This window comes from Aquarana catesbeiana, linkage group LG13 (assembly GCF_042186555.1).
Source record: "Aquarana catesbeiana isolate 2022-GZ linkage group LG13, ASM4218655v1, whole genome shotgun sequence".
NCBI classification, from domain to species: domain Eukaryota; kingdom Metazoa; phylum Chordata; class Amphibia; order Anura; family Ranidae; genus Aquarana; species Aquarana catesbeiana.
Genome location: NC_133336.1, coordinates 224,672,743 through 224,698,238, shown reverse-complemented (window position 1 = coordinate 224,698,238; position 25,496 = coordinate 224,672,743). Strand labels below are relative to the sequence as shown.

Genomic DNA, 25,496 nt, shown 5'->3' with positions numbered 1-25,496 from the left:
CTTTGTAGAAGGGGAGGAGTCATTTCCTCAGTCTCCCCTCCCCCAGTGATCGGACTGTACATTGTAACTTTGTAGCACCTCACAGGGGGAAGATTTATATCCGGGTCATTATTTATTTATTTTTAAAGCACCAGAAAGTAAATTTCCAAGAAAAAGAAACTGAAAACGAGAAGAAATATCCTGCACTTCCCCTCACGGCCAGCCGGGGCGGTAGAGAGTCAGCTTTACAAACTTCTTTGCATATCCACTGATTACCACCGGGGGGCACTAGTGAAGTATATAAGTTAATACCTGCACTGCCACAAATAGCCAGCGGGGGCGCTAGACATTGGAGGGAAAGCCTGATTCAGAGAGTCAGCTGACGTCTGGCCACCAGGGGCGCTAGACAACCTTCCATACAGAGGCCGCCTGCACTCCCAGGAGTGACCACCAGAGGCGCCATAGAAAACTCGTCCTGTCTGTACGGAGGCGGATGACCGGTGAGGGGCGCTCTTCACTCTTCAGTCCTCTCTTCTCCTCTTTTCTCCTCTCCTCTCCTTTCTCTTCCGTGTTTTGCGGAACCGAGGACTCTGTGTGGATCGGAAACGGTTCTCCTCCCTCCGGATCTATCACCCGAGAAGTGATCACCCCTCCCCCACCCACACAGCCCGATCCGGGTGAGTACAATCAGAGAACCCCTCCCCCAACGGGGCCTGATCCCTACAGAGATCTCCCCTCCCCCCCAACCGGGCCTGATCCCTACAGAGATCTCCCCTCCCCCCCCCAACCGGGCCTGATCCCTACAGAGATCTCCCCTCCCCCCCCCAACCGGGCCTGATCCCTACAGAGATCTCCCCCCCCCCCCCCCAACCGGGCCTGATCCCTACAGAGATCTCCCCTCCCCCCCAACCGGGCCTGATCCCTACAGAGATCTCCCCTCCCCCCCAACCGGGCCTGATCCCTACAAGAGATCTCCCCCCCCCCAACCGGGCCTGATCCCTACAGAGATCTCCCCTCCCCCCCCAACCGGGCCTGATCCCTACAAAGATCTCCCACCCCCCCAACCGGGCCTGATCCCTACAGAGATCTCCCCTCCCCCCCAACCGGGCCTGATCCCTACAGAGATCTCCCCTCCCCCCCCCAACGGGGCCTGATCCCTACAGAGATCTCCCCTCCCCCCCAACCGGGCCTGATCCCTACAAAGATCTCCCCACCCCCCCAACCGGGCCTGATCCCTACAGAGATCTCCCCTCCCCCCCAACCGGGCCTGATCCCTACAGAGATCTCCCCTCCCCCCCAACCGGGCCTGATCCCTACAGAGATCTCCCCTCCCCCCCCAACCGGGCCTGATCCCTACAGAGATCTCCCCTCCCCCCCCCAACCGGGCCTGATCCCTACAGAGATCTCCCCTCCCCCCCCCAACCGGGCCTGATCCCTACAGAGATCTCCCCCCCCCCCAACCGGGCCTGATCCCTACAGAGATCTCCCCTCCCCCCCCCAACCGGGCCTGATCCCTACAGAGATCTCCCCCCCCCAACCGGGCCTGATCCCTACAGAGATCTCCCCCCCCCAACCGGGCCTGATCCCTACAGAGATCTCCCCTCCCCCCCCCCAACCGGGCCTGATCCCTACAGAGATCTCCCCTCCCCCCCCCCCCAACCGGGCCTGATCCCTACAGAGATCTCCCCTCCCCCTCCCAACCGGGCCTGATCCCTACAGAGATCTCCCCTCCCCCTCCCAACCGGGCCTGATCCCTACAGAGATCTCCCCTCCCCCCCCCCCCAACCGGGCCTGATCCCTACAGAGATCTCCCCTCCCCCCCCAACCGGGCCTGATCCCTACAGAGATCTCCCCTCCCCCCCAACCGGGCCTGATCCCTACAGAGATCTCCCCTCCCCCTCCAACCAGGCCTGATCCCTACAGAGATCCCCACAACCGGGCCTGATCCCTACAGAGATCTCCCCTCCCCCCCAACCGGGCCTGATCCCTACAGAGATCTCCCCTCCCCCCCAACCGGGCCTGATCCCTACAGAGATCTCCCCTCCCCCCTCCAACCGGCCTGATCCCTACAGAGATCCCCACAACCGGGCCTGATCCCTACAGAGATCTCCCCTCCCCCCCAACCGGGCCTGATCCCTACAGAGATCTCCCCTCCCCCCCAACAGGGCCTGATCCCTACAGAGATCCCCACAACCGGGCCTGATCCCTACAGAGATCTCCCCCCCCCCAACCGGGCCTGATCCCTACAGAGATCTCCCCTCCCCCCCCCCAACCGGGCCTGATCCCTACAGAGATCTCCCCTCCCCCCCAACCGGGCCTGATCCCTACAGAGATCTCCCCTCCCCCCCAACGGGGCCTGATCCCTACAGAGATCTCCCCTCCCCCCCAACCGGGCCTGATCCCTACAGAGATCTCCCCTCCCCCCCCAACCGGGCCTGATCCCTACAGAGATCTCCCCTCCCCCCCAACCGGGCCTGATCCCTACAGAGATCTCCCCTCCCCCCCAACCGGGCCTGATCCCTACAGAGATCTCCCCCCCCCAACCGGGCCTGATCCCTACAGAGATCTCCCCTCCCCCCCCCAACCGGGCCTGATCCCTACAGAGATCTCCCCCCCCCCAACCGGGCCTGATCCCTACAGAGATCTCCCCCCCCCAACCGGGCCTGATCCCTACAGAGATCTCCCCTCCCCCCCAACCGGGCCTGATCCCTACAGAGATCTCCCCTCCCCCCCCCCAACCGGGCCTGATCCCTACAGAGATCTCCCCTCCCCCTCCCAACCGGGCCTGATCCCTACAGAGATCTCCCCTCCCCCTCCCAACCGGGCCTGATCCCTACAGAGATCTCCCCTCCCCCCCAACCGGGCCTGATCCCTACAGAGATCTCCCCCCCCAACCGGGCCTGATCCCTACAGAGATCTCCCCTCCCCCCCCCAACCGGGCCTGATCCCTACAAAGATCTCCCCACCCCCCCAACCGGGCCTGATCCCTACAGAGATCTCCCCTCCCCCCCAACCGGGCCTGATCCCTACAGAGATCTCCCCTCCCCCCCCCCCAACGGGGCCTGATCCCTACAGAGATCTCCCCTCCCCCCCAACCGGGCCTGATCCCTACAGAGATCTCCCCTCCCCCCCAACCGGGCCTGATCCCTACAGAGATCTCCCCTCCCCCCCCAACCGGGCCTGATCCCTACAGAGATCTCCCCTCCCCCCCCCAACCGGGCCTGATCCCTACAGAGATCTCCCCTCCCCCCCCCAACCGGGCCTGATCCCTACAGAGATCTCCCCTCCCCCCCCCAACCGGGCCTGATCCCTACAGAGATCTCCCCCCCCCAACCGGGCCTGATCCCTACAGAGATCTCCCCCCCCCCAACCGGGCCTGATCCCTACAGAGATCTCCCCCCCCCAACCGGGCCTGATCCCTACAGAGATCTCCCCCCCCCAACCGGGCCTGATCCCTACAGAGATCTCCCCTCCCCCCCAACCGGGCCTGATCCCTACAGAGATCTCCCCTCCCCCCCCCCCCAACCGGGCCTGATCCCTACAGAGATCTCCCCTCCCCCTCCCAACCGGGCCTGATCCCTACAGAGATCTCCCCTCCCCCCCCCAACCGGGCCTGATCCCTACAGAGATCTCCCCTCCCCCCCCAACCGGGCCTGATCCCTACAGAGATCTCCCCTCCCCCCCAACCGGGCCTGATCCCTACAGAGATCTCCCCTCCCCCTCCAACCAGGCCTGATCCCTACAGAGATCCCCACAACCGGGCCTGATCCCTACAGAGATCTCCCCCCCCCCAACCGGGCCTGATCCCTACAGAGATCTCCCCTCCCCCCCAACCGGGCCTGATCCCTACAGAGATCTCCCCTCCCCCCTCCAACCGGGCCTGATCCCTACAGAGATCCCCACAACCGGGCCTGATCCCTACAGAGATCTCCCCTCCCCCCCAACCGGGCCTGATCCCTACAGAGATCTCCCCTCCCCCCCAACAGGGCCTGATCCCTACAGAGATCCCCACAACCGGGCCTGATCCCTACAGAGATCTCCCCCCCCCAACCGGGCCTGATCCCTACAGAGATCTCCCCTCCCCCCCCCAACCGGGCCTGATCCCTACAGAGATCTCCCCTCCCCCCCAACCGGGCCTGATCCCTACAGAGATCTCCCCTCCCCCCCCAACGGGGCCTGATCCCTACAGAGATCTCCCCTCCCCCCCAACCGGGCCTGATCCCTACAGAGATCTCCCCTCCCCCCCCCCAACCGGGCCTGATCCCTACAGAGATCTCCCCCCCCCCCCCAACCGGGCCTGATCCCTACAGAGATCTCCCCTCCCCCCCAACCGGGCCTGATCCCTACAGAGATCTCCCCCCCCCAACCGGGCCTGATCCCTACAGAGATCTCCCCTCCCCCCCCCAACCGGGCCTGATCCCTACAGAGATCTCCCCCCCCCCCAACCGGGCCTGATCCCTACAGAGATCTCCCCCCCCCAACCGGGCCTGATCCCTACAGAGATCTCCCCTCCCCCCCAACCGGGCCTGATCCCTACAGAGATCTCCCCTCCCCCCCCCCCAACCGGGCCTGATCCCTACAGAGATCTCCCCTCCCCCTCCCAACCGGGCCTGATCCCTACAGAGATCTCCCCTCCCCTCCCAACCGGGCCTGATCCCTACAGAGATCTCCCCTCCCCCCCCAACCGGGCCTGATCCCTACAGAGATCTCCCCTCCCCCCCCCAACCGGGCCTGATCCCTACAGAGATCCCCACGATCCGGCCTGATCCCTACAGAGATCTCCCCCCCCCCCAACCGGGCCTGATCCCTACAGAGATCTCCCCTCCCCCCCAACCGGGCCTGATCCCTACAGAGATCCCCACAACCGGGCCTGATCCCTACAGAGATCTCCCCCCCCAACCGGGCCTGATCCCTACAGAGATCTCCCCTCCCCCCCAACCGGGCCTGATCCCTACAGAGATCTCCCCTCCCCCCTCCAACCGGGCCTGATCCCTACAGAGATCCCCACAACCGGGCCTGATCCCTACAGAGATCTCCCCTCCCCCCCAACCGGGCCTGATCCCTACAGAGATCTCCCCTCCCCCCCCAACAGGGCCTGATCCCTACAGAGATCCCCACAACCGGGCCTGATCCCTACAGAGATCTCCCCCCCCCCAACCGGGCCTGATCCCTACAGAGATCTCCCCTCCCCCCCAACCGGGCCTGATCCCTACAGAGATCTCCCCTCCCCCCCCAACCGGGCCTGATCCCTACAGAGATCTCCCCTCCCCCCCCAACCGGGCCTGATCCCTACAGAGATCTCCCCTCCCCCCCAACCGGGCCTGATCCCTACAGAGATCTCCCCTCCCCCCCCCCAACGGGCCTGATCCCTACAGAGATCTCCCCTCCCCCCCACGGGCCTGATCCCTACAGAGATCTCCCTCCCCCAACGGACCGGGCCTGATCCCTACAGAGATCTCCCCTCCCCCCCCCAACCGGGCCTGATCCCTACAGAGATCTCCCCTCCCCCCCCACCGGGCCTGATCCCTACAGAGATCTCCCCTCCCCCCCAACCGGGCCTGATCCCTACAGAGATCTCCCCTCCCCCCCAACCGGGCCTGATCCCTACAGAGATCTCCCCCCCCCAACCGGGCCTGATCCCTACAGAGATCTCCCCCCCCCCAACCGGGCCTGATCCCTACAGAGATCTCCCCTCCCCCCCCCAACCGGGCCTGATCCCTACAGAGATCTCCCCTCCCCCCCCCCCAACCGGGCCTGATCCCTACAGAGATCTCCCCTCCCCCTCCCAACCGGGCCTGATCCCTACAGAGATCTCCCCTCCCCCTCCCAACCGGGCCTGATCCCTACAGAGATCTCCCCTCCCCCCCCCCAACCGGGCCTGATCCCTACAGAGATCTCCCCTCCCCCCCCAACCGGGCCTGATCCTACAGAGATCTCCCCTCCCCCCCAACCGGGCCTGATCCCTACAGAGATCTCCCCTCCCCCTCCAACCAGGCCTGATCCCTACAGAGATCCCCACAACCGGGCCTGATCCCTACAGAGATCTCCCCCCCCCAACCGGGCCTGATCCCTACAGAGATCTCCCCTCCCCCCCAACCGGGCCTGATCCCTACAGAGATCTCCCCTCCCCCCTCCAACCGGGCCTGATCCCTACAGAGATCCCCACAACCGGGCCTGATCCCTACAGAGATCTCCCCTCCCCCCCAACCGGGCCTGATCCCTACAGAGATCTCCCCTCCCCCCAACAGGGCCTGATCCCTACAGAGATCCCCACAACCGGGCCTGATCCCTACAGAGATCTCCCCCCCCCAACCGGGCCTGATCCCTACAGAGATCTCCCCTCCCCCCCCAACCGGGCCTGATCCCTACAGAGATCTCCCCTCCCCCCCAACCGGGCCTGATCCCTACAGAGATCTCCCCTCCCCCCCCCAACGGGGCCTGATCCCTACAGAGATCTCCCCTCCCCCCCAACCGGGCCTGATCCCTACAGAGATCTCCCCTCCCCCCCCAACCGGGCCTGATCCCTACAGAGATCTCCCCTCCCCCCCCAACCGGGCCTGATCCCTACAGAGATCTCCCCTCCCCCCCAACCGGGCCGGGCCTGATCCCTACAGAGATCTCCCCTCCCCCCCCCAACCGGGCCTGATCCCTACAGAGATCTCCCCCCCCCCAACCGGGCCTGATCCCTACAGAGATCTCCCCCCCCCCAACCGGGCCTGATCCCTACAGAGATCTCCCCTCCCCCCCCCAACCGGGCCTGATCCCTACAGAGATCTCCCCTCCCCCCCCCAACCGGGCCTGATCCCTACAGAGATCTCCCCTCCCCCTCCCAACCGGGCCTGATCCCTACAGAGATCTCCCCTCCCCCTCCCAACCGGGCCTGATCCCTACAGAGATCTCCCCTCCCCCCCCAACCGGGCCTGATCCCTACAGAGATCTCCCCTCCCCCCCCCAACCGGGCCTGATCCCTACAGAGATCCCCACAACCGGGCCTGATCCCTACAGAGATCTCCCCCCCCAACCGGGCCTGATCCCTACAGAGATCTCCCCTCCCCCCAACCGGGCCTGATCCCTACAGAGATCCCCACAACCGGGCCTGATCCCTACAGAGATCTCCCCCCCCCAACCGGGCCTGATCCCTACAGAGATCTCCCCTCCCCCCCAACCGGGCCTGATCCCTACAGAGATCTCCCCTCCCCCCTCCAACCGGGCCTGATCCCTACAGAGATCCCCACAACCGGGCCTGATCCCTACAGAGATCTCCCCTCCCCCCCAACCGGGCCTGATCCCTACAGAGATCTCCCCTCCCCCCCAACAGGGCCTGATCCCTACAGAGATCCCCACAACCGGGCCTGATCCCTACAGAGATCTCCCCCCCCCCCAACCGGGCCTGATCCCTACAGAGATCTCCCCTCCCCCCAAACCGGGCCTGATCCCTACAGAGATCTCCCCTCCCCCCCAACCGGGCCTGATCCCTACAGAGATCTCCCCTCCCCCCCCCCAACGGGGCCTGATCCCTACAGAGATCTCCCCTCCCCCCCAACCGGGCCTGATCCCTACAGAGATCTCCCCTCCCCCCCCCAACCGGGCCTGATCCCTACAGAGATCTCCCCTCCCCCCCCCACCGGGCCTGATCCCTACAGAGATCTCCCCTCCCCCCCAACCGGGCCTGATCCCTACAGAGATCTCCCCTCCCCCCCAACCGGGCCTGATCCCTACAGAGATCTCCCCTCCCCCCCCAACCGGGCCTGATCCCTACAGAGATCTCCCCTCCCCCCCAACGGGGCCTGATCCCTACAGAGATCTCCCCTCCCCCCCCCAACCGGGCCTGATCCCTACAGAGATCTCCCCCCCCCAACCGGGCCTGATCCCTACAGAGATCTCCCCTCCCCCCCCCAACCGGGCCTGATCCCTACAGAGATCTCCCCCCCCCCAACCGGGCCTGATCCCTACAGAGATCTCCCCCCCCCCCCCAACCGGGCCTGATCCCTACAGAGATCTCCCCCCCCCCCCCAACCGGGCCTGATCCCTACAGAGATCTCCCCTCCCCCCCCAACCGGGCCTGATCCCTACAGAGATCTCCCCTCCCCCTCCCAACCGGGCCTGATCCCTACAGAGATCTCCCCTCCCCCTCCCAACCGGGCCTGATCCCTACAGAGATCTCCCCTCCCCCCCCAACCGGGCCTGATCCCTACAGAGATCTCCCCTCCCCCCCCAACCGGGCCTGATCCCTACAGAGATCCCCACAACCGGGCCTGATCCCTACAGAGATCTCCCCTCCCCCCCAACCGGGCCTGATCCCTACAGAGATCTCCCCTCCCCCCCAACAGGGCCTGATCCCTACAGAGATCCCCACAACCGGGCCTGATCCCTACAGAGATCTCCCCCCCCCTAACCGGGCCTGATCCCTACAGAGATCTCCCCTCCCCCCCAACCGGGCCTGATCCCTACAGAGATCTCCCCTCCCCCCTCCAACCGGGCCTGATCCCTACAGAGATCCCCACAACCGGGCCTGATCCCTACAGAGATCTCCCCTCCCCCCCAACCGGGCCTGATCCCTACAGAGATCTCCCCTCCCCCCCAACAGGGCCTGATCCCTACAGAGATCCCCACAACCGGGCCTGATCCCTACAGAGATCTCCCCCCCCCAACCGGGCCTGATCCCTACAGAGATCTCCCCTCCCCCCCAACCGGGCCTGATCCCTACAGAGATCTCCCCTCCCCCCTCCAACCGGGCCTGATCCCTACAGAGATCCCCACAACCGGGCCTGATCCCTACAGAGATCTCCCCTCCCCCCCAACCGGGCCTGATCCCTACAGAGATCTCCCCTCCCCCCCAACAGGGCCTGATCCCTACAGAGATCCCCACAACCGGGCCTGATCCCTACAGAGATCTCCCCCCCCCCCCCCCAACCGGGCCTGATCCCTACAGAGATCTCCCCCCCAACCGGGCCTGATCCCTACAGAGATCTCCCCTCCCCCCCAACAGGGCCTGATCCCTACAGAGATCCCCACAACCGGGCCTGATCCCTACAGAGATCTCCCCCCCCCCAACCGGGCCTGATCCCTACAGAGATCTCCCCTCCCCCCCAACCGGGCCTGATCCCTACAGAGATCTCCCCTCCCCCCCAACACTGCAACATTGTAACAACAACATCATCACTACACCGGAAGTGTCACTTCCTCTATAATATAGACTGAAAGTACTTCTTCCTCTCTGCTGAGCCATGTTATTATTATCTGTATATTGATGATTATTATATGGATTGGAAATGCTGCTTCTTGTATATTATTATTATTTACATGTTGTACTACTTCCACGTCTGTATATTGATTATTATATAGATTGTTCCCCGAGCTGTATATATTATTAATGCCAATTGGAAATACTACTTCTGGATGGAGGACGGATCTGTAGATCTATATGATCGGATATTATTTATATAATAAGATCTGGAGAATTATTATTATTATACAGATCTGAATATAAATTATTATATATCTGTAAATATTATTATTATTATTATTATTATTATATTAGTAAAAACTGCTTCTGAATTTGTATAGATCTGTATACATTATTATTATTTAGTGAAAAATGCTGCTTCCAGATCTGTATAGTTATAGTCGGTGTAGAAAAGAATCCCCCCCCCCCCTCCCCCCCCCCTTTTAAATAATCACATTTTGTTGCTTTTCAACCTGAAATGAAGACGGACACAGTTTTTGCTTTATCCAGCTGTATTTACTTTGTGCAACTTATAACATCCAAGTGAAAGATAATATAACAGCAACATGTCAGAAAAAAAACAGAATTAGTGTGTTGGAAAAAGGATAACCCCCCCCTTTTATTTCAGTATTTTGTTTGCCCCCCTTTTTGCTGTAATTACGGCCTTTAGTCTGTTGGGATTTGTCTCTGGTAACTTTGCACATCTAGACTTTGCAATATTTGCTCGCTCTTCTTTGCGGAACGGCTCGGTTACATTTGATGGTGAGCGTTCGTGGACATTCCATTACAGATTTTCAGTGGGGTTTAAGTCTGAGCTCTGACTAGGCCATGCAAGGATGTTCGTTCCCCACCTTTTCCTCCAACCACTGTGTGCTCATTGGTGGACGTTCCCCGCCTTCTCCTCCCAACCATTGTGTGCTCATTTGTGGACATTCCCTGCCTTCTCCTCCAACCACTGTGTGCTCATTGGTGGACGTTCTCCGCCTTATCCTCCCAACCACTGTGTGCTCATTGGTGGACGTTCTCCGCCTTATCCTCCCAACCACTGTGTGCTCATTGGTGGACGTTCTCCGCCTTATCCTCCCAACCACTGTGTGCTCATTGGTGGACGTTCTCCGCCTTATCCTCCCAACCACTGTGTGCTCATTGGTGGACGTTCCCCTTCTTCTCCTCCAACCACTGTGTGCTCATTGGTGGACGTTCCCCTTCTTCTCCTCCAACCACTGTGTGCTCATTGGTGGACGTTCCCCTTCTTCTCCTCCAACCACTGTGTGCTCATTGGTGGACGTTCCCCTTCTTCTCCTCCAACCACTGTGTGCTCATTGGTGGATGTTCCCCTTCTTCTCCTCCAACCACTGTGTGCTCATTGGTGGATGTTCCCCTTCTTCTCCTCCAACCACTGTGTGCTCATTGGTGGACGTTCTCCGCCTTATCCTCCCAACCACTGTGTGCTCATTGGTGGATGTTCCCCTTCTTCTCCTCCAACCACTGTGTGCTCATTGGTGGATGTTCCCCTTCTTCTCCTCCAACCACTGTGTGCTCATTGGTGGATGTTCCCCTTCTTCTCCTCCAACCACTGTGTGCTCATTGGTGGACGTTCCCCGCCTTCTCCTCCCAACCACTGTGTGCTCATTGGTGGACGTTCCCCGCCTTCTCCTCCCAACCACTGTGTGCTCATTGGTGGACGTTCCCCATCTTCTCCTCCAACCACTGTGTGCTCATTGGTGGACGTTCCCCGCCTTCTCCTCCCAACCACTGTGTGCTCATTGGTGGACGTTCCCCGCCTTCTCCTCCCAACCACTGTGTGCTCATTGGTGGACGTTCCCCGCCTTCTCCTCCCAACCACTGTGTGCTCATTGGTGGACGTTCCCCGCCTTCTCCTCCCAACCACTGTGTGCTCATTGGTGGACGTTCCCCATCTTCTCCTCCAACCACTGTGTGCTCATTGGTGGACGTTCCCCGCCTTCTCCTCCCAACCACTGTGTGCTCATTGGTGGACGGTTCCCCATCTTCTCCTCCAACCACTGTGTGCTCATTGGTGGACGTCCCCCGCCTTCTCCTCCCAACCACTGTGTGCTCATTGTTGTTGTTTGCTTTGGCTCATTGTCAGGTTGGAAGGAAAACCTTCTTCCCATTGACAACTTTCTGCCAGTAGAGGGCAGCAGATTTTCCTCAAGAATATGAAGGTATTTTGCCCTGCCCATTTTTCCTTCTATACTGACATGTGCTCTGGTCCCTGCTGCAGAGACCCCCCCCCCCAATAAGAGGATATTACCCCCGTCCATGCTGTACTGTAGGAATGGTGTTATTTGGATGGATTTCCACCAGACATATCGTTTGGTGTTGGGGCCGAATCATTCCATTTTAGTCTCATCTGATCAGAACACCTCTTTCCATGCAGCCTCAGACTCTTCGAGGTACGATTTGGCAAAGTTCAGTGGTGACCTCTTGTGGCCTTTCTTGAGGAGTGGCTTGATTCTTGTGCCCCCCCCCATACAAGCCACATTTGTGTGATTTTTGGCGTCACATGCACACCATGGCCTCTCTTTGTCAGAATTGCTGTAGGCCTCTTGGTGGCCTCTCTGACCAGTTTCCTCCAGTTTGGACAGACGTCCTGATCCAGGGAGGGTCTGTGTTCTACCAAATACCTTCCACTTAATAATAGGCATCACCCTTTGTATCCATCTCCTGACTTGTGCCTGTCCATAACTTTAACCCAGAGATCCCAGTGACGGCGCCACCCAGGGACTGAAATGCTCCAGGAAAGCTCTTTTCATGCTGAGCCAATTTAAAATGACCGCAGCTGGAAGTCAAATGGCTTTGTGTGCCATTGAGAAGGTGACTAGCTACACCTAATGGAGTTTACAAGTCATTTTTAAGGGGGGGGTGGGGGGCGGGCTTTTTCAAACTCAGAGATTCATTTTATTTTTGTTTTTTATTTTTTCTGACAAGTTGGTGTTCTAAGTTGCACTGAGTAAATACAGCTCAATAAAACAAAACGATGTCTGTCTTCATTTATGACTGCAAAGCAACAAAACGTTATTTTAAAGGGGGTGATTCTTTTCGACTGTATTTGGTTATTATTGGGTTGCACTGTTTTTTTTTGTTTTGTGTTTTTTTGTTTTTTTGTTTTTTTTGTTTTTTTTTTTTGTTTTTTATTGGCAAGTACTGATACTTTCAGTCAAGTAATCACCAATACAGAGTACTGATACTTTTGCAGTTTGATTTGCATCAATACAAAAATGAAGTGCCATCTAGTGGGCAGCTTAAATAATGTGGGGGAAGACTCCAGGGATGGATGGGGAGGGGGGGGACTCCAGGGCTGGCTGGGGAGGGGGGGGACTCCAGGGCTGGCTGGGGAGGGGGGGGGGACTCCAGGGCTGGCTGGGGAGGGGGGGGGACTCCAGGGCTGGCTGGGGAGGGGGGGGACTCCAGGGCTGGCTGGGGAGGGGGGGGACTCCAGGGCTGGCTGGGGAGGGGGGGGGACTCCAGGGCTGGCTGGGGAGGGGGGGGGGACTCCAGGGCTGGCTGGGGAGGGGGGGACTCCAGGGCTGGCTGGGGAGGGGGGACTCCAGGGATGGCTGGGGAGGGGGGGGGACTCCAGGGATGGCTGGGGAGGGGGGGGACTCCAGGGCTGGCTGGGGAGGGGGGGGACTCCAGGGCTGGCTGGGGAGGGGGGGGGGGGACTCCAGGGCTGGCTGGGGAGGGGGGGGGGGACTCCAGGGGCTGGGGAGGGGGGGGGGGACTCCAGGGCTGGCTGGGGAGGGGGGGGGGACTCCAGGGCTGGCTGGGGAGGGGGGGGGGACTCAGGGCTGGCTGGGGAGGGGGGGGGGACTCCAGGGCTGGCTGGGGAGGGGGGGGGGGACTCCAGGGCTGGCTGGGGAGGGGGGGGGGGACTCCAGGGCTGGCTGGGGAGGGGGGGGGGACTCCAGGGCTGGCTGGGAGGGGGGGGGGGACTCCAGGGCTGGCTGGGGAGGGGGGGGGGACTCCAGGGCTGGCTGGGGAGGGGGGGGGGGACTCCAGGGCTGGCTGGGGAGGGGGGGGGGGGACTCCAGGGCTGGCTGGGGAGGGGGGGGGGGACTCCAGGGCTGGCTGGGGAGGGGGGGACTCCAGGATGGCTGGGGAGGGGGGGGGACTCCAGGGATGGCTATGGGGGGGGGGGGGCAGACTCCAGGGATGGCTGGGGAGGGGGGACTCCAGGGATGGATGGGGGGGACTCCAGGGATGGCTGGGGAGGGGGGGGGACTCCAGGGATGGATGGGGAGGGTGGGGACTCCAGGGATGGCTGGGGAGGGGGGGGACTCCAGGGATGGATGGGGAGGGTGGGGACTCCAGGGATGGCTGGGGAGGGGGGGGGGGACTCCAGGGATGGCTGGGGAGGGGGGGGGGACTCAGGGATGGCTGGGGAGGGGGGGGGGACTCCAGGGATGGCTGGGGAGGGGGGGGACTCCAGGGATGGCTGGGGAGGGGGGGGACTCCAGGGATGGATGGGGAGGGGGGGGGACTCCAGGGATGGATGGGGAGGGGGGGGGACTCCAGGGATGGATGGGGAGGGGGGGGGACTCCAGGGATGGATGGGGAGGGGGGGGGACTCCAGGGATGGCTGGGGAGGGGGGGGGACTCCAGGATGGCTGGGGAGGGGGGGGACTCCAGGGATGGCTGGGGAGGGGGGGGGACTCCAGGGATGGCTGGGGAGGGGGGGAACTCCAGGGATAGATGGGGGAGGGGAGTACAGGGTGACCTGCTGCCCCTGTAGAGGGATATACAATATCGGCACAGGATCAGGTTCTGATGCAGGCCGCCGCCTCATGCCACCCGGTAATCCGACAAGCATCGGTAGTCTGCGTCCTCGTATAACCCGCAACAGCTCAGGTTATTCTATGGCACTCAGTGACTGTGCCCACACAATGCCCCCGTGTCCCAGATTAATGTTTAATCTGCTTATATTTTGCCTTCCCTGGCTCCCCTCCCCCCCTCATCAACATAATGAAATTTTTAACCTATTTTTTTTACATCCCTTATTTTATATCCAGCGCTGACATCACTGGGTCTCTGAGCCTCTCTATGCAATGCAGGCAGATGATGCTGGTGGGAGGGGCCAGCAGGGGGGTGTACTCCCCAGGGGTGCCCCTCAGTACTCCTCCTGGGTGCCCCTCAGTACTCCTCCTGGGTGCCCCTCAGTACTCCTCCTGGGTGCCCCTCTGTACTCCTCGGGGGTGCCCCTCTGCACTCCTCGGGGGTGCCCCTCTGCACTCCTCGGGGTGCCCCTCTGTACTCCTCGGGGGGTGCCCCTCTGTACTCCTCGGGGGTGCCCCTCTGTACTCCTCGGGGGTGCCCCTCTGTACTCCTCGGGGGTGCCCCTCTGTACTCCTCCGCGGAATGAAAGGGGCAGAGCTGGGGAGAGCTAGAATATGCTGGACGACTTCCAGCCAGGAAATTGGGCGGGGCTCAATCTGACTTGCTGCAGCTTCTAATGCACATTGTGAGAAGCTCACAGTGTGCAGTGAAATCAGAGTAAGCCGTTTCAGTGCAGGAGAGGATGGAGGATGTTCATAAACACCCCCCCCCCCCCCCTCCTGCTGGCCATTGGATGCAGCAGACTTTAGCTGTGCAATCTGCTGGTCAGTTGTTTGATTACACTATAAATGAGTGATCAGCAGATTGCTTAGCTGAAGTCTACCGCGCCTAGTAGCCAATGAAGGGGGAAAATGCACATCTAAAGGGATGCCGGGGATGTGTTCTTTCATATGATTTTTTGAAAAGGATCCAAGACAGAATGTGGTGACGTTTACTGTAGCCTGTCTGACCCCTCCCACTAGATATGGAGCCAGGAGGCGGTCCCGGTGATTATGTGAACGCTCTTCCCGGGACTAATAAACGAATACAAGGGTTTCAGTGTTATGTTCTCTGGCTCCCTGTCTGAAGACCGTGGTACTTGGTCATGTGATCTCCACTGAAAGGGGCGGGTACAAAGGTTCACAATGTGTAGATCACATGACATTCTGAGCGCAGGCTGTGATACATTGTTGCTGTCTTCAGGTTACCATTAGTAACGCCCCCCGTTTGTCTCTCTTCTCTTCCAGCACCTGGTTATGAGCTTCAGAGACTCCACGCTGCAGTATTTCCTGGACTTTACTGGCAGTGACGAAAGTGGCCGCCAACAGGAGCTTCTCGCCAAGGCTTTCCTCCCGGTAAAATCTGGCTCCAACCCGAGCAGCCCGATGAAGATCAAAGAGCTCTACCGGAGGCGATATCCGCGGAAGATCCTCAACAGCGCGGACCTGACCATGCTCCATGTGCAGGCCGGAGCCTTGCCCAACACCGCCTCCTTGGCGCAAGGGTCGCTGTGCCACCTCGGCTACGACAACAGCGCCATGGCGGCCGGCGTTCCCTCCTCCATGCTGCCGCCTCTGCCCATGCTGAGCCCCAAACAAGAGCCGGACATCCAGCACCTCTCCCCGCCCATCCTCCCCGTCCACCCCGACGTCAAGATGAAGAGGCTCCCCTTCTACGATGTGTATGATGAACTCATCAAGCCCACCACACTCGGTGAGTGATGAGGAGGTTCCCACAATCCCTGTGCTGAGTTCCTGGATCTCTGCACCCGCTGTGCCCATTATGAGGGGTTCCCACCATCCCTGTGCTGAGTTCCCGGGTCTGTACACCCGCTGTGCCCATTATGCAGGGGTTCCCACCATCCCTGTGCTGAGTTCCCGGGTCTGTACACCCGCTGTGCCCATTATGAGAGGTTCCACCATCCCTGTGCTAAGTTCCCGGGTCTGTACACCCGCTGTGCCCATTATGAGGGGTTCCCTCCATTCCTGTGCTGAGTTCCCGGGTCTGTACACCCGCTGTGCCCATTATGAGGGGTTCCCACCATCCCTGTGCTGAGTTCCCGGGTCTGTACACCCACTGTGCCCATTATGAGGGGTTCCCACCATCCCTGTGCTGAGTTCCCGGGTCTGTACACCTGATGTGCCCATTATGAGGGGTTCCCACCATCCCTGTGCTGAGTTCCCGGGTCTGTACACCCGCTGTGCCCATTATGAGGGGTTCCCCACCATCCCTGTGCTCAGATCCTTTCTTGGTGCCACCTCACCTGACTCTAACTATCTCTGTCTCCTTCCAGCTTCAACCAACACCCAGAGGTTTGAAGAGGCCCATTTCAGCTTCGCATTAACCCCCCAGCAGGTCATCAGATCCTCACTTCCAGGTCAGTTCATTGAGGTGACTCTGTTCATTGATGGGGAACATTACAAAAAAAAAGCAGATAAATCTAAACCTCACCTTGACTAAAAATATACCGAGATACATCGGGGTATGTGTATTAAAAAACGTTCATGTCTTCACACAGGCACCACAAGTGATTGCCATCTTGATTGTAATAATATTTTGTCTGATGTCTGGCTCCATCTAGTGGCCACAATGTGGTATTTTAGTTTGAGGCATTTCTGGAAAATACTGCATTGTGGCCACTAGATGGCGATAACCATATTGCAGACAATACGACGATCATTAGTTGTGGCTGCATAAAAGCTTAAGACCTCCTCACAGTGAGTTTTTTTTTTTTTTTTTTTAATACATATTCCCACCCCACCTTAGTAAATTCATTTTATCATGTTGTAGATATGTGAAAATGTTGAATTGAACTGGTTTTGATTGGCCTGTGTGGTTTTATTTTTTTCCTTTTGCAGGGATATATTGCCAGGAGCGAAGTGTGATTACACAGTACAGGTTCAGCTCAGGTAATCCTTCATTCATAATTTAGAAACACCCACCTTTCCTCTGCCCCTCCCCCTATTCACTTACCTTTTTATTGTTCTAGATTATAAAGGGCTACAAACCTATCACCAAGGTCCCCCTCCTGATCCCCCCGCTTGGGTCAGGGTCCCCTCATCCGAGCCCCCACTTGCGTCAGGAAGGATCCCTCATCCGAGCCCCCGCTTGCGTCCGGATCCCTCATCCGAGCCCCCGCTTGCGTCCGGATCCCTCATCCGAGCCCCCGCTTGCGTCCGGAATCCCTCATCCGAGCCCCCGCTTGCGTCCGGATCCCTCATCCGAGCCCCCGCTTGCGTCCGGAAGGATCCCTCATCCGAGCCCCCGCTTGCGTCCGGAAGGATCCCTCATCCGAGCCCCCGCTTGCGTCAGGAAAGATCCCTCATCCGAGCCCCCGCTTGCGTCAGGAAGGATCCCTCATCCGAGCCCCCGCTTGCGTCAGGAAGGATCCCTCATCCGAGCCCCCGCTTGCGTCAGGAAGGATCCCTCATCCGAGCCCCCGCTTGCGTCAGGAAGGATCCCTCATCCGAGCCCCCGCTTGCGTCAGGAAGGATCCCTCATCCGAGCCCCCGCTTGCGTCAGAAGGATCCCTCATCCGAGCCCCCGCTTGCGTCAGGAAGGATCCCCTCATCCGAGCCCCCGCTTGCGTCAGGAAGGATCCCTCATCCGAGCCCCCGCTTGCGTCAGGAAGGATCCCTCATCCGAGCCCCCGCTTGCGTCAGGAAGGATCCCTCATCCGAGCCCCCCGCTTGCGTCAGGAAGGATCCCTCATCCGAGCCCCCGCTTGCGTCAGGAAGGATCCCTCATCCGAGCCCCCGCTTGCGTCAGGAAGGATCCCTCATCCGAGCCCCCGCTTGCGTCAGGAAGGATCCCTCATCCGAGCCCCCGCTTGCGTCAGGAAGGATCCCTCATCCGAGCCCCCCGCTTGCGTCAGGAAGGATCCCTCATCCGAGCCCCCGCTTGCGTCAGGAAGGATCCCTCATCCGAGCCCCCGCTTGCGTCAGGAAGGATCCCTCATCCGAGCCCCCGCTTGCGTCAGGAAGGATCCCTCATCCGAGCCCCCCGCTTGCGCCAGGATCCCCCTATCCGAACCCCCCGCTTGCGCCAGGATCCCCCTATCCGAGCCCCCCCCCCGCTTGCGCCAGGATCCCCCGTCCGAGCCCCCCGCTGGTGCCAGGTTCTCCCTCCCGAGCCTCCGCTTGCATTATGGTCCGAATCCCTGCTTGCACCAGGCTCCCCATCAGAGCTCCCGCTTGCACCAGCCTCGCCTTCATTCATAATTTAGGAACACCCACCTTTCCTCTCCCCGCCCCCCCCCACCTTGCGCCAAGGGGTCCCCAATCCGAGTCCCCGCTGACGTCAGGGTCCCCATCAGTAGATCTGGTTTCTCAGACTATGCTCATAAGCTGCAGGCCGACGTTGGGAGACACCAGGCCTAAATCTATCGCACAGCCAAATTGTCAGCACCATCTAATGGCCATAACGGTGTTTTCCTGATTGAAGTATCTCAGGAAAATACCACTTTTGGCCAAAAGAGGGAGCTGGTAGTCATAGAAGATACACATTAGAAACAATACTGGGATTTTTTAGGACGACCATGTCAGTGGAGACTTTTGGATAGGAAAGTGAAGGGGGCAATGTCTTAGTAAATCCTTCTTGGAGCAGAATGTCTTATCCCAAAAGTTAGAGGATTATTCCTCATTTCAGGATGGTTGGATTTGCATAGCCCCTCCCATCGTTTACACCCCATTGGCCAGATGCACAACACGACTGGTGTACAGTGCAGATCGTGTGGGAGAGCCATTTATTCCAAACTGTTTCAGGCTTGTTGGTCATCATCACTGCAGTGCAGGGTATACAAACCATGTCCCCTATGGAGGAGGGCTTGGGACCCTACAAGACAGTATAACCAGGTTTTGGGACTAAAGCTCCTTTTTTACGTTTTGGCTCCTGACCGCCCCTCTCTTGTGTCCAGGTTCTGTCTTTGTGAGACCAGCTGCCCCCAGGAGGACTATTTCCCCCCCAACCTGTTTGTGAAGGTCAACGGCAAGCTTTGCCCGCTGCCGGTAAGTTAAGCGGTCACTCCGGATCTCTTCCCCTCCCGATCTTCCTACCCTGGACTCACCAGAATTCTCCCTTCCCATCCGCACAGGGTTACCTTCCTCCCACCAAGAACGGCGTCGAGCCCAAACGGCCGAGTAGACCCATCAACATCTCACCGCTGATCCGCCTCTCCTCCACCGCGGCCAACAGCATCGTGGTCAACTGGTCCTCCGAGTTCGGCAGGGTAAGTCCTACACCTCAGATCTTCTGTGTCCTCTACCTGCTAAAGGGTCACTCCACCCTGAATTGGTAGAGCTGGAAAATTAACCCCCCCCCCCCCCCATCCAATGGAATTCTTCTGTCTCTCTGATGAGAAAGTGACACTTAAAATCACTTTAAGAAAATCTTATTGTTCATTTTATTATTACTATTCTACCTTTTTTTTTTTTTTTTTTTTTTTTTAATTAATTTTGTTTATTCATTTTATAATTTTAGCATTAATAGTAATAAAATAATATTACTAATAATAGTTTTAATATTATTTATTATTTTTATTATTATTTATAAAACTAATGATAATAAACAACATTATTATGAATTTATTATTTAAAAAAACACTAATGTTATTAAACCTCATTATTATTATTATTATTATTATTATTAATTTTTATTATTTATAAAATTAATGATATTTATTATTATTAATAATATTATTAATAAAATTAATGATATTAAATATTATTATTATTATTATTATTATTATTTTATTATTTATAAAACTGATATTAAACATTATTATTTATTATTATTAATAATTTGTATTTATAAAGCTAATGATATTAAACATCATTATTTTTTATTAATAAAATATTAAACATTATTTTTTATTATAAAACTAATGATATTAAACATCATCATTATTATTATTATTATTAATAATTGTTATTAAAATTAATATTAAACATTATTATCATTGATAAAACTAACATTATTATTATAATTATTAATAATAATAAAATGTAATGATATTAAACTTCATTATTATTATTTTTACTATTCATTTTTGTATTATTTCTAATAATAATTTCATTAATGCTTTCGTTCCCTGTCCTCCATGACAGAATTACTCCCTCTCCGTGTATCTGGTGAAGCAGCTGACGTCGGTCACTCTGCTGCAAAAACTGAGGGCCAAAGGCATCCGGAACCCGGACCACTCCAGAGCGCTGAGTGAGTCTAGAACATCCTCCCTCTGCCTGAAAATGAAATCCGCTCCCCTGACTAGTGTTTGCTAATTCACGCTTTGATTTTCTTTTTTGTTCCACAACAGTAAAAGAAAAACTGACAGCCGATCCTGACAGCGAAATCGCCACGACCAGCCTGAGGGTGTCTCTGATGTGTCCGGTGAGTAGACTCAATTTATCAAAAAAAACCTAGTCCCCACCCTCCATAATCAATATATTACTTAGTTATCCAAATAAATAATGTAGCCATTGCTAAATAATTAGTCCCGCAGCAGAAATGTAAGAACTGCTGGGGGTAATTGAGTGCCCGGTGAGTTCACTCCAATTTTATTATAAAAAAAAAAAAAAAACCTAGTCCCCACCCCCCAGGATCAATGTATTACTTTGTTATCTAAATTATTATTGTAGCGATTGCTGAATAATCAGGTCCAAAGCAGAGATGTAAGAACTGCTGTGGGTGGTGTCCCTGATGTGCCCGATTAGTTCACTCAATTTATGTTAAAAAAAAAAAACTAGTCCCCACCCCCCCCAGGATCAATGTATTAGTTTATCTAAATTAATGATGTAGTAATTTCTAAATAATAAGGACCATAGCAGAAATGTAAGAACTGCTTTGGGTGTATCTGATGTGTCGGATGAGTTCACTCCATTTATTAAAAAAAAAAAAAAAAAAACCTAGTCCCCACCCTCCAGGATCCATGTAGTACTTTGTTGTCTAAATTAATGATGTCGCAAATGCCGAAAAATCTGATCCATAGCAAAACTGTAAGAACTGCTATGGGTGTCTCTGATGTGTCTGGTGAGTTCAATCAACTTATTAAAAAAAAAAACCCAGTCCCCACCCCCCAGGATCAACGTATTAGTTTGTTATCTAAACTAATATTGTAGCAATTGTCGAATGATCCGGTCCATAGCAGAAATGTAAGAACTGCTGTGGGTATCTCTGATGTGTCCGTTGAGTTCACTCAATTTTTATTAAAAAAAAAAAAAAAAAAAGCTTAGTTCCCACCCCCCAGGATCAGTGTATTACTCTGTCAATTGCTGCATCATTAATTTGGATAACAAAGTAATATAATGATCCTGGGTGGTGGGGACTAGGTTTTTTTTTTTTTTCTTTTTTTTTTTTTTTTTTAAATAAATGGAGTGAACTCTCTGGACACATCAGAGACGCCCACATCAGTTCTTATATTTCTGCTTTGGACCTGATTATTTGTCAATTGCTGCATCATTAATTTAGATAACAAATAATCAGGTCCAAAGCAGAAATGTAAGAACTGCTCTGGGTGTCTCTGATGTGTCCGGTGAGTTCACTCCATTTATTTAAAAAAAAAAAAAAACCTAGTCCCCACCACCCAGGATCATTGTATTACTTTGTTATCTAAACCAATATTGTAGCAATTGCCGAAAATTCAGGTCCATAGCGGAAATGTAAGAACTGCTCTGCCCCCTAGGGGGTATATGGGGGGGAGGGGTTAATGATAGATCTCAGGTCTCCATAGATGGCCCTCTTTTATAAAGGTCTCCATGTCTCGGTTCCCCTCCTAGCTGGGTAAGATGCGTCTGACGGTTCCCTGCCGGGCGATCACCTGCACACACCTCCAGTGCTTCGATGCCGCGCTGTACCTGCAGATGAACGAGAAGAAGCCGACCTGGACTTGTCCCGTCTGCGACAAGAAGGCGCCGTATGACACGTTAATCATCGACGGGTGAGCACTATGTAGAAAGTTATGAAGATTTAGGAAGGATATAGATGAGATTATAGTGGATTTATGAGCCAGAGTTTCCCTGTTTTCTCCCTTCCGCAGCCTCTTCATGGAGATCCTGAACTCTTGCACGGACTGTGATGAGATCCAGTTCATGGAGGACGGTTCCTGGTGTCCCATGAAACCCAAGAAGGAGAAGCAGGATCTGTGTCAGACGCAGACTTACGGCACCATCGATAGTAAGTGCCATTTATGTTCAGCCATAGGATGCTTGGGTTCCCCGACCACTCACATGCAGAAAGGATTTTAAAGCCTGCTTTTAATAATAAATACACATTGAATGTCATTTATCTGAACACCTTGTAACCTCCCCCTACAGCCGGTGCGCTCTACAGCCTCAGCCCCGACTTCAAGCACAACACCGAGACCATGAAGAAGGTGGAGGTCATTGACCTGACCCTGGACAGCTCGTCCGATGAAGACGAACCCCCGGCCAAGAGGACCTGTCCCATCACCTCCACCATCATGCCTTCCATCGGGTCTAAAGGGTAAGACTTGGCCAAAGATCCAAATCCTTCCGTGGTAAGATGTCTCTACAAAGGTGCAAGATCTCCCTCCACAGCCGGGTCCCTGGGGGGGCTTCCCACATCTAATGTCATTGGGGAGGATCCAAGTTAAGGGATCGTCCCTGTATGCACCGCCCAAAAGCTTGTCAATGAACGACTTGCACATGTTTCCAGAGACGCACCAGCCAGATGAAACAGAAGTATGTTGTGTCCAGGACAGGCCCCTTACTCCTCTTCCTTCTTCACCACCCTCGCTCTGTCCCTTACTCCCCATCATCTCCCTCATCCTCCTCGCTCTGTCCCTTACTCCCCATCATCTCCCTCATTCTCCTCGCTCTGTCCCTTACTCCCCATCATCTCCCTCATCCTCCTCGCTCTCCCTTACTCCTCTTCCTTCTCCACCACCCTCTCTCTGCCCCTTATTCCCCATCTCCCTTACTACTCGTCTCCCTCATCCTCTTTTCTTTCTTTCTTTCTTTCTTTCTTTCTTTCTTTCTTTCTTTCTTTCTTTCTTTCTTTCTTTCTTTCTTTCTTTCTTTCTTTCTTTCTTTCTTTCTTTCTTTCTTTCTTTCTTCTCGTCTCCCTCATCCTCTTCCTCCCATCTCCCTCATCCTCCTCGCTCTCCCTTACTCCTCTTCTTTCCATCCCCCTCTCTCTGTCCCTTACTACTCGTCTCCCTCATCCTCCTCGATCTCCCTTCCTCCTATCCATTTCTCTGTTCCTTATTCCTCCATCTTCTCCCTTACTATTCATCTTCCTCATCCTCCTCACTCTCCCTTACTCCTCCTCCCATCTCTCTCTCTCTCCCTCTCCCTCTCCCTCCCTCCCCTCCTTTACTAGTCGTCTCCCTCATCCTCCTCTCTCTGTCCCTTACTGATCTCCCCCACCACCCTCCCTCTCTCTTACTCCCCATTTTGTCCTTTACTCGCCATATCCCTTATTACTCACCTCCAACCCCCCCCCGATCTCTTACTGCTCGTCTTCCTCTTCTCCTCTCTCCCTTACTCCCCTTCCACTCCATCCCATCCCCCCCCCCCCCCCCCCCGTTATCCTCTGGATACCTTGCCACTTTCCTTGCATGGATCATGGCAGCTCAGTGATTTAGTACTGAGCATGACTCCCTTGCAGCACTGAGGTCCCTGGTTCACATCCAACATCTGCATACAGTTTGCATGTTCTCCCTTTCCCTGCATGTGTTTCCTCCGGATACTCCAGTTTCCTCCCACACTCCAAAGATGTGCTGGTAGGTCAAATTACTTCTGTGTAAATGAGCCCCAGTAAGTGTATATGACTGAGATGGGGGTTGTAATCTCCTTGTGGACAGGAGCTGATGTGAATGTACAGTGTGTAATGTGCTGCATAAATTGTCAACACTATATAAAGTACCTAAATACTCAACAGATCCTTTGTGATTGTGTTATTCTATGTGTAACTCTATTTAGGCAGCCATACTGTTGTAACTGTTAGTTTTTCTGTGCTGGCAGAGCTGAGTAACGGCCACACCTCTGAGCACTCCTCTCCCTCCAGTGCTCCATGCTGGCAGAGCTGAGTAACGGCCACACCTCTTATCACTCCTCTCCCTCCAGTGCTCCATGCCGGCAGAGCTGAGTAACAGCCGCACCTCTTATCACTCCTCTCTCTCCAGTGCTCCATGCCGGCAGAGCTGAGTAACAGCCACACCTCTTATCACTCCTCTCTCTCCAGTGCTCCATGCCTCTTATCACTCCCCTCTCTCCAGTGCTCTGTGCTGGCAGAGCTGAGTAACAGCCACACCTCTTATCACTCCTCTCTCTCCAGTGCTCTATGCTGGCAGAGCTGAGTAACAGCCACACCTCTTATCACTCCTCTCTCCACAGTGCTCTATGCTGGCAGAGCTGAGTAACAGCCACACCCCTTAGAAGTTGTTAAGTAATATTCCTTTTATATGCATTTTAGGGTGATCAGCCTCGACCATCAAACATCTTCCGTGTTGAGAAGCCCTCCCTTGACGACAATTGGCAGCGAGTACCTGTCGAGTCTTCCCATCCCAGACTATCATCGGACTTTCCCAGTACCAAGTGAACTTCAGGGTAAGGGGAGCCGGATTTAAAGTCGATACAAACCTAATCTCTAATATTTTATAGAAGCTTTAATATGTTCATGTTTTTGGTTGTAATTAGTAGACATCCTCTGTGAAAATACACGTTCTCACTGTCTGTTTTGTGTTTGTCATGTACAGGACTCGACCTGTTCTCGTTTCTCCAGACCACTGATAATCAGGTGAGAATACCTAAACTTTTAGACTGCACTTTTATAATTTAGTTTAGAGTTGTGCTATTGTGGACTAATAGTGGTAGTCTATAATAACTGCTCGGACTTTCTGAATCCCCTCTGGCAGGGTTGTATAGCCCCACCCCCCCCAAGTATGGTAGCATGGAAAAGGCAGAAAAGGTGCAAAGTGCAGAACAGTTTAACATGGAAGGCAGCCTACGTCAGAGAGGGTAAAAATGAGGACCTCCCCTTTATGAAGTAAAACAAGGCCTCTGGTGGAAGTATGCAAGACAGCAGATGTACCTGCTCTGCTCGTCCTCCAACTATGAGTCGTCAATGGTGGCCTTAGACATGGTCGCCTTAGACATGGTTGCCTTGATGATGGTGGCCCTAGACATGGTGACGTTAGTAATGGTGGCCTTAGTAATGGTGGTCAATGGTGACCTTAGCCATGATGACTGGATAAAAATAGCAGTACTCTGTACCATCCCATCAAAGAAAAATAATTGCAGAGAAGATGACTCGTGGGTGGTCATTGGTGACCTTAGCAATGGTGGTCAATTGTGGCCGATTGTGTCCTCAGTAATGGAGACCTTCGTAATGATGACCAATGGTGACCTTCAAAACGGTAAACTTTGTAATGGTTGCCTTAGTAATGATGGTCAATGGTGGCCTTAAAAATGATGGCCAATGGTGACCTTGGTAAGGACCA

The 25,496-nt window shown here is 55.5% G+C and overlaps 1 protein-coding gene across 1 annotated transcript in view; it reads left to right on the top strand.

Moving 5' to 3' along the window:
• Positions 1–25,496, top strand: part of PIAS3 (protein inhibitor of activated STAT 3) — a 54,310-nt gene that overhangs the window by 24,392 nt on the left and 4,422 nt on the right. Inside the window, 13 exon segments of the mRNA XM_073609069.1 lie at positions 15,289–15,754; positions 16,335–16,394; positions 16,397–16,418; positions 16,900–16,950; positions 18,957–19,047; positions 19,134–19,268; positions 20,146–20,251; positions 20,352–20,425; positions 21,811–21,971; positions 22,071–22,207; positions 22,348–22,516; positions 24,470–24,603; positions 24,753–24,793. Of these exon segments, the coding sequence (XP_073465170.1) occupies positions 15,289–15,754; positions 16,335–16,394; positions 16,397–16,418; positions 16,900–16,950; positions 18,957–19,047; positions 19,134–19,268; positions 20,146–20,251; positions 20,352–20,425; positions 21,811–21,971; positions 22,071–22,207; positions 22,348–22,516; positions 24,470–24,603; positions 24,753–24,793 (1,647 nt within the window).